This window comes from Cricetulus griseus, chromosome 9, assembly GCF_003668045.3.
Source record: "Cricetulus griseus strain 17A/GY chromosome 9, alternate assembly CriGri-PICRH-1.0, whole genome shotgun sequence".
NCBI classification, from domain to species: domain Eukaryota; kingdom Metazoa; phylum Chordata; class Mammalia; order Rodentia; family Cricetidae; genus Cricetulus; species Cricetulus griseus.
The window spans coordinates 21802530-21811947 of NC_048602.1; the positions used below are offsets into that span (position 1 = coordinate 21802530).

The 9418-nt window shown below is 47.7% G+C and overlaps 1 protein-coding gene across 1 annotated transcript; it reads right to left on the reverse strand.

The window, feature by feature from the left end:
- Positions 1–981: 981 nt before the first annotated feature.
- On the reverse strand, positions 982–9125 carry LOC107977009 (leukocyte immunoglobulin-like receptor subfamily B member 3). The gene is made up of 9 exons (XM_035449155.1): positions 9023–9125; positions 8891–8926; positions 8428–8712; positions 7983–8288; positions 6772–7056; positions 6342–6647; positions 5818–6114; positions 5281–5583; positions 982–1118 (listed from the first exon to the last, which is right to left on the reverse strand). Exons 1-9 carry the CDS (start codon positions 9123–9125, stop codon positions 982–984), a joined length of 2058 nt encoding a protein of 685 aa, XP_035305046.1.
- Between the last annotated feature and the right edge of the window lie 293 nt (positions 9126–9418).

Sequence of the window (9418 nt, forward strand, 5' to 3'; positions counted from 1 at the left end):
GGCCCTGCGTGCAGTCCGCGGTGCAGCCGCTCTGCGGGGGAAGCTGCTCTACAGACAGATGACACCACTGTCGAGCCTATATCATTGTGTTAAGATAATATGATTGTCTATGCAGAAATTTTGAATCATTGTATGATAAGCCATCCCAGCACGGTGATTCTGGGATTACTGATCAGCATGCTAACTTCTTTTCCACGTATGACTATTAGGCAGTGGAGAATGAAATGAAATAAAAAACACATCAATTTCATGCAACACCCCCACCTCACCCCTGTGATGTTGCATTGCTGTTATGAAGGTGTGTTTGATGGGGTTATATAGAGTGGTCAGAAAGTGCCACCCACAGAAGGACTTTGTGTTGAGAAAAACATCTTGAAGTTGTGTCCACCCTCCCTGGACAGATTGTCCTTATTCAACCATGTGGTCACATTGGCTTTATATTCCAAGAGAAACTCCAGGAGTAATACCTGTTGTAGACTGAAAAACTGGAGGTACATAGAAAGTGTTTGGGGGCATCATAGACAGATGGACTTAACTCTGGGCTCTGACTTTAGTTACCATTTTATTTTTTATTGATGCAACTTCTTTGTTTCTAGACCAACAGACAGAAATTCCTCCTATATAGAATGTTGCAATTTATAAAGATGGAAAATGACACATGAGATGGAGGGAAAGGAAAATGTACAGAAATTGGGGCCCAGGACAGACAGATGGGATAATATATTTACTCCCTTTGTAGAACCAGAAAAGAGTTGGTTTATACGCAATGGGCACAGTAGGTGGAAGGATACAAATTAATTTTCTGATGAAGGATCTCATTGAAACACTCATTCCTCCCTCTGCACCCATCACAATTGCTCCCTGGACATTCTCTCATGCCAGCTCCTCAATGTAAGAACTGGAAACCTTACAGAAAGTTGGGTCATCAGATTTATTTCCCAGACTCAGGAACCTTGAGAGATGCACTTATTTCTCTTCTGATTATGTTTCAGCTGCATGGTCGGTCTGGCTCTGGCTGCCCCAAGCCTCAAAGACCAGAATCCCAAGGACTATGAGGACCAGGACAGCAATCCCCATCCTGATGAGATTCTCCACTGTGTGATCCTTGTTCTCTGAGGCTGTGGTTGTGGAAAAGAAGTACAGTGGTTAGGGTTGGCCAAATATTCCTTAAGAAATCTAACTGTCCCCAGGATAACTAAATGTCCCCCAGGGCCTCTGCCTTCCCTGGAGTGGATTCTCTGTTTCCAGTCCTGACTTTGATGTCCCTTTATTCAGCTGTCTTGGGTTTTCACATGTTCTAGATTGATGATAATCTCAAGTGATCCTGAGGACAGAAGAGGATTGTGCACGCTTAAGACATCTGAGTGTTTCTTTTTCATTCCTCTTTCCCATTTACGGTAAACACATGTTGTTTTTTTCCTGTAAGCTCGTGAAAACTGGGATGAATCTTTGTGATGGCATAGCTAGGTTCCATCACTTACTCTTTTTCTTAAAATAATTATATAAATAATACCATCCACGGTTTCTCCTCCCAGCCACTCCTCTCAACTCCACTTTGTTCCTACTCCTGACTTTACTCCTTCTCTGTGTCTGTTTAGGAAAGGGCAGGTCTCCCATCAGTATCAACAAACTATGGTATAAAGTTGCAGGAAGACTGAGTACCTCCCCATGTATTAAGGCTGGGCAAGGAGACACAGAAGATTCTGATCCCAAAAGCCAGTAACAGGGCCAGAGTCAACCCTGTTCCTTCCAGGAGTTCTTTTTAGATTCCTCAGCACCACTGTGAGGACACTGCTATAACCAGTATATTCCGAGTAGAATAACTTGACAATATAGGGCATTGAGCAGCCCCAGAAACTTATGAGTTTGGTGTCTCTGGTCAGCTCTGCAGAGGTTGTGCTGATTCAGGTGCTCAGTCTAGGATGATTTCCTCAATGGAATTTGGCTGAGTGTGTGTTCCCTTGTCACACCTAGACCTCCCATCTCTTCTTTGAACTGAGCATTCCCCTGAACTGTTCTGAATACCTGTGGACCACCTAGGGGTGGCTGAGGAGAAACTACCTTATAGTATCTCTGAAATGAGAAATGGTTTCTGCTAAGATTGAGAACATCTGTCTTGTTGCAAATCTTTCCCTGCTTTTCATCTCCACATCAGAGCAAGATATTTCCATATGGCCAGTTCAGGTAGGAGCGCAAGCTTCTGGTGTAGATTGTCCTCCATCTCTTGTTTTCACCTATTATGTGGGAATTTCAGGACCAAGGGGTGGGGCAGGGACATGCACAGGTTCTGTAGTCCTGGCTCTCAAAAGAATAGTGAAGTCTCTCTCTCTCTCTCTCTCTCTCTCTCTCTCTCTCTCTCTCTGTGTGAGTGTGTGTTTGAGAGACAGAGACAGAGACAGAGAGAGAGAGACAGAGAGAGAGAGAGACAGAGAGTCATGAAAGAGAGCAGATGCTAAGCCAGTGGGCTTTCAGCTAACAGTCTCCTGATAGCATGGCTGGCTGTCACTAAGCATAGATCCCAGACTGACATATGTGACACTCCCTTACATCTGTCATCTTCACAAAGAATTTTTGTGGAGACAAACCAGGCTATACTGTGAGGACACAGTACTGTAAGTGCCCCATCTACTTAGGAGATCCAAGGGTCAGTGATGCAGTCTCTTATGGTCTTATCCCAAAATTTTCTAAATTCAGATGAGCACACCAAGGAGAGGTTGCAGACATTTTTTAGCTGACACCCCACAAAAGGAAACTGAACCCACACAGCCTCAGTTCCTCTATTTCAGCCTGAAGTGAAATGTTGAAGACTTCATAAACAATAGGTTTTAATTGAGATTATTGGTTTTTATTTTGCTTAATGTGATTATTGTTATGCTCAGGTTCACAAAACAAATTCTGTCTGGTAGTGTTGAGCTATGGATATGGATCTATTTTGAAAAAAAAGGAGAGTATAGCAGGATTTGGACCTATCAAAGTAAGGTTACCTCCTCCCCTGGAGACACTGGGCCATGGATACACTGAAAGCAAGGACCAGGGACAGGATGGTCCTTCACAGTGAATTAAAATGATCAGAACACATAAGACATGGGGCCTCTCCTCAGTGTGGGTGTCAGTTCAGAGGCCTGGGCGGTCTGTGGGGCCTCTGGTAGTGGATCAGTATTTATCCCTAGCGCAAGGATGGATTTTTGAAGCCCATTCCACACAGAGGGATTCTCTCTCAGCCTAGACACAAAGGGGAGGACCCAGGCCCTGCTCCAAATGATGTGACAGACATTGATGATCCCCATGGAAGGCCTCACTCTTCCTGGGGATTGGATGGGGGGTGAGATGGGTGAAGGTGGTTGGTGGGGAGTATGGGAGGGTGGGAGGGAGAGAGAAAACTGGGATTCATATGTAAAATAAGATTGTTTCTAATTTAAATAAAAAAGAATTTTAACACGGAGAATAATTCCATACAATCAGTAGATGACTTCAAAACAAATAATTATGCCTCCACTATAATACTGTATGTTAGGAAATTGTCTTTGAGTTTCATTAAACAGTCCTGGCCTTGTTAAGAAAAAGAGACATGGGGCCTGTGTGAGACTCCCCAAGGAGTTTTCTGACGGTAAAGTGTTGCCTTGATCTTTTCCTGTTGATCTACAGTCATTGGTCCAATGTCAGCCTTGCTGCGTCTCCTACATAGTCCAGAATGTTGGGGCCTTCTTTTTGCATCATTTCCAGAAGCAGCATTTTTTCTAGGAATGTTATGTCTACTTTCTTTTCAGATGGCCTACTCTACCACAATGAAATCATTTGTCATTCTGATGCCTCCTTATACCTTTGGAAATTTCTTCTACCCAAGCTTCGGTGTTGTAGTCAAGACTCAACAGTGGCTGCGTGAAGGATCCATTCATGCATTGCTGGTGATCTGATAATTAAGGGCCCAAGGACCTTTTTCACTCTAAATTAGCCTTTGCAAAAGTCAGATTCAATGAATACTTGTCTCCTGTTTCTGGATGGAGGGTAAAAGTAGAGGTTGTTTCTGGGAAGTCTTCCTATTTAGTATCCTCTATGTGTCTGTGGCCTCTTCGGCATGCTCTTTCGGGCTTTGTAAAACATTCTGGCTTCCATTGGTATGGCTTGTAGTGAGCATTCCTGGAAATATCTCTGCTGTTTTCTACCAACATGAGAGTGAATATCCATCTATGCATCATTTATAACCCAACCATATTATTGTTGAAGGAGAATCTTGAAATACTGCTTTAGTGCATAAGTATCTGGATCACCTAACCTGAGTCCATGGGCTTCAGAAGCCTCATGAGCTGTAGGGAAGGAGCAGGAATGCCCGGCCATGGTCCTGTGCAACACCCTTGTCCATGTCACCTCCATGGTGGGACAGACCCACTGCAGACTCAGGTTCTGCAGGCCTCCTCTGTTAGTAGAGGCGCCATTCAAAGCCAGCACTGAAAAAATTTACACACGTGGGCCAGGTCTCTCCATTTAAACTCAGAGAAACAGCAGCCAGCCCAGAATGGGAAGGACTTGTCCAAGTCAGCATCTCCAGAAGCAGCTGTATCCAGCCCATAACTAACTATTGCCCATCTGGGTACCACATCCAACGGGATGGTTACAGAGACTTCTGGGGCCTGACTCAATGAAATGAGAGGTGATTTCTCAGGACCTTAGAGGCAGATGGGGGGGGTGAGTGTCTGGGATCCCTGCTCTCCACTTAATCACCTGCCCCATCCTCCAGACTGAGCAAAAAGATCTCTCTCTGCACTCCATCTTCTGTAACCCAACCTCTACGTCCTGGGATTCTTGGGTCTCTGTTGAGCTCTCTGTTTGCCTTCCACAGTCACAAGCTAAGTGACAGAGAAATGAGGACTTTGGTGGGCTCAGGTGAGACTGGGGATGTACGCTACTGCCTCTGCTGAGTTTCCTGATACGTACCTGCTGTTGGCAAGGGGCATGAGGGTGGTGGGCTGGGGGATACAATAGGTCCTAGGAAACGAAACAAGAGTGGGTGAGGATTAGATGCTTACACAGGGACCTGCCTCTGCTGTCTCTCCTACATCTGCACTGTAACCTCCCCAAGACCACCATGCTGTCTTCCCCAAGCCTACATTGCAATAGAGGATGGAGTGGACATTACTTAAGGCACCCTGCTGGCATCCACTTCTCTGTCAGGGAAAGAGCCTTCTGACTCACCCTTCTTGTTGTTCCTTTAATCCCACTCAAGTCAAGGGCTCTTCTAGGGTTTGTATTGCAAATCACCCTGAGAGTTCAGGGTCACCTCACCTGAGACAAAGAGCTCTACAGGGGCACTGGCATGTGACAACAGGTAGGGATATGAGCCTCTAGACCTGTAGCACCTATAGGTGCCTGAGAGGGCAGAGGTCACAGCAGTCATGGAGAATTCTGCCTGGAACTCCCCATCTTGGAACTTTGATTTCATCCGCTGGGGTTGGTGGGCTGCTCCCTCCTTGGACAGAATGAAAATGTATGCTCTGAATGTTGACTGACACAGCAGGGTCACATTGTCTCCAGACTGTACAGTTGAGTTTGGCTTCACTGAGAGGGAAAGTCTGGCAAAAGACTGTCCTAAAGAGAGCAGAGATAATGAGAGGCTGCCTTCAATGCTCTGAGCTGAGACTTCACTAGGGTCTGAGCACTTGTGACTCAGTCTTATCTCTGCCTTACTCTTCTTTCCTTCTCCCTGTCTCTCCATCTGTCCCCAAATAAATCTCTGTCCCTATCCCAGCCTTCAGCTCTTAGGTCCCCCATGAGAGCTCATGCTGAGATTAGATACTACATAGAATCTCATTTGTTCCTCACCTGTGATCATGATGTCCAGGGGATCACTGGAGGCTGACCACTCAGAGGAGAGCTTGTGTGCACCATAGCATCTGTATTGGCCTCCAGTAGAGCGGCTCACATAGCCCAGTGTGAAGTTGGCTAAGGAGAGGCCAGCCTGGGTCCTCTGGCCATACCGCTTGGTGAAGATGTCTTCCCCCACCTTGTACAGAGCAAATCTGTCATAGTTGATGTCAGAGCAACACTGCAGGGTGAGGCTCTTTCCAGGGTCCAGGATATGGCCTTGGTGACTCAGCAGGGAGGGCTTCTTGGACAGACCTAGAGGGAAGGTGACAGCCTAGTGATTGAGGAGCTGGTTTTCACCAAACACCTATTCCTTCCCATCATGCCCTGCACATGTCACTGCTTCTCCCCAGGAGTGGGGCTCTAGCTCAGCTTTCTGGATCTTTCTTTTTCACTCTTTATCTTCAAAAACAAATGAGACCAGTCTATGGAAGAGGGCTTAGTGTGTCAAAAATGATTGGTCAGTGATAGGGCTGACTGACCTGAGACGTGTATTTCCAGGGGCTCACTGGGTGCTGACCACAGCTGTGGGGTTTGGTTGTAGTAACCATGGCATCGGAATGTCCCTGAGTGGTCTGCTGTTACATGATCTATAGAGAATAAGGCTTGGTACTGGTTAATACTGTGTAGATACTGTGAGTTCAGGGAGCTGGAGAACTTCTGATCTTCCTTGGTGAGAATGAACTTGTGGTAGAACACCCGTGAGACACACTGGAGAGTCATGTTCCCTCCTGAGGTCACCACAGGGCTGGACAGTGCTGACAGACTGAGTTTACTGTCAGAGATTCCTAGGACAGAAGGAACAGACTGTTACATGTGATTACACAGTCACAATGGTCTCCAGGGCTAGGCTTTAGGAGGGGATACTCCTGAGAGCAGAGCCTGGGGCTGAGACCCTCACTGTCCCCTCACCTGTCACCACCAGTTCCAGGGTGTCACTGGGCTCTGACCAGCCAGCTGAGGTGTAGCAGTAACAGCGATATTGCCCCGCAATGCCCTCTGTCACAGAAGGAATGGAGAATGTGGACTTGTTCCCAGGCTCCTTTGGGGTCTGTGTACCCCAGGTTTGTTGGCTTCCCTCTTTATGCAGAAAACACATTTCTGCATCCAGGGTCCCCTGACACGAGATGTTCATGGGGCTTCCTAAGGTCACTACAGGGCCTGGCTCAGCCTTGATGGTGGGTTTGTGAAGGGTCCCTGCAAGGAAACAGGAGAGAATGGCGTGGGTCTGTCTGAAAGTGGCAGAGCATAGTCACTCTTGTGGAAGGCACTCTTTTTCCTAATTAATTTATTTTTTGTCAAACAATACACTCTGCCAGGAGCACCCTCAGATTCCCTCTCCCCCAGATCCACGGCTCCTCTGTTTCCCTTCAGAACAGAGCAGGGTTCCCAGTGATATTAATGGAACACGACATAACAACATGCAGTCAGACTGGGCAAACACCCTCCTGTTAAGGCTGGAGAAGGCAACCCAGTAGGAGAAAAAAGATCCTCTGTGCAGGCAAAAGAGTCAGAGACTTCCAGACTCCTATTGTCATGTCTAAGAAAAATCGCAAGCTACTTAGCCAGTGGTGGTGTACACGTCTAAATCTAACACTCAGGAGGCAAATGCAGGCAGGTCTCTGTGAGTTCAAGGCCAGCCTGGCCTACAGAGTGAACCTCTAAAAAACAAAAAATAAAAAGACCCCAGAGTAAACCAGCACAGCCTGTGTGCAGAGGGCTTAGGGAAGACCCATGCATGAGCCTTTTCACTGCTTCAGTCTCTGTGAGCCCTCAGGATCCCTGCTGAGTTGATCCTGTGAGCAGTGTTCTCCTGGTGTCCTGAGGGCTCTGGCTCCTGCAACCCTTTCTCTCTCTCTTCTGTGGAATTGCTGGAGCTCCGGTGGATGCCATTTAAGCTGAACAACAGTAGCAGAGGGCTCCATGAAGATTCCTCTCTGTCTTGGACCTCCTAAGCTTTGCTGTCAGTCTCTCCCTTGGATTCTGTATCTTGTGTCCCTCTGTCTCCCACTGCCTGTGTCAATGGGCTCAGCAGCCCTGGCTCCTCACACCTCACACACCAAGACCTCCCTCAGCACCTGTGTCAATTCAGCAGCATTCTAGGGAAGACTGGGGTTTCTCACCTGAGACCAGGAGTTCCAGGGGGTCACTAGGTTCTGACCACACTAGTGGTCTGTTACTCTCAAAGCAGTAGCATCTGAATCTCCACCTTTGGCTTGATGTCAGAGCATCCACAAGGAGTTGGGCCTGGTACCGCCGAATAGAGTAGTTGTACTTTGATTGCCGTGTCCAGAAGACCTTCTGTGGTCCTTCGTTAGTCAGAAAGAACTTGCAACTTTGTTGACTTGAGACACACTTGAGGGTGACTTCCCCTCCTTCAGTCACCACAGGGCTGGGATGGGCTGACAGGCTGGGTTTACTGTAGACCCCTAGGAGAGAAGGAGGAATAAGTTAAATGTCCTCAAAGACCTCATTATCCACCAGGATTGTGTGAGGGAGTCATCCCTGTTTACAGAAACAGTTCTTGACAGACAAACCTGAGGCTGTGGACTCTGTGAGTCCTCTCACCTGTCACCACCAGCTCCAGTGAGTCACTGTGCTCTGACCATCCACCATGGGTCCAATATTGACAGACATATTGGCCTGTTTTGTTAAGGTCTACTTTTGAGATTGAGAATTCAGCCTTGTTATTAGGATTTGGTAGTCTGTCTATGTGCCTTAAATATTGTTGTCGATTTCTATACAGACGGTATTCTTGGGCTCCCGTGATCCCCTCACACAAGAAGGTCACTGTAGTCTGCTCTGGGACCACAGAGTCTGGCTGTGCTTTGAGGATAGGTTTAGGGAAGTTTCCTGCAAGGAAAAGATCAGCTAAGATCCAGGGCAGCCATCCTCAGATTGCAGCTCCCCAACCCCAACCCTCAGCCATTCCCAGGGGCAGCGAGCTTGAGTTTGTTTCCATCCTCACAGCCCAGCATGGCTCCAGGAATGATGAGAAGTGATGTCAGGACATCTGCAGACACTCACTCACCTGACAGCACTGGTGTCCCATGGCCCAGAGTCAGTCCTGGAAGAGAGTTCCCAGTGAGAGGTTTGTCCCTGAAGCTTGAGAAGGTCCTCCCCTCTGCAGAACCTCCTGAGACCCTGGGTTTTCCTAACTGACCCGTGCTGGGCTGTGGGGCAGCATCAATCCCAGAGCACAGCATCCCTCCCCATCTCCACATCTCACCCAGACAGAGCAGGACTGTGAAGGAGACGACGGTCATGGCGTCTCCTCCTGGAGGCTTCAACTGTGCTCATGGGCAGAGCTACAGAGTCTGTCTGAAGGGGCGGGAGACATAGGGTGTGGCCTCTGGAGGCAGGGCCCTCCCCATGACATGGTTGTGCTTCAGCAGCCCCACAGGAAGGGGAACTGCCCTCCTCACACACCAGGCTCTGACTTTCTTCCCCAAGGCTGTGGCTGGGTCATGCAGTAGACTCCATCAATATTTAATGGATGCCATTTCCAAAATGCCATCAGTGTCTGTCTCATCTGTCCTCATCTTTGTCAGGACCAGGT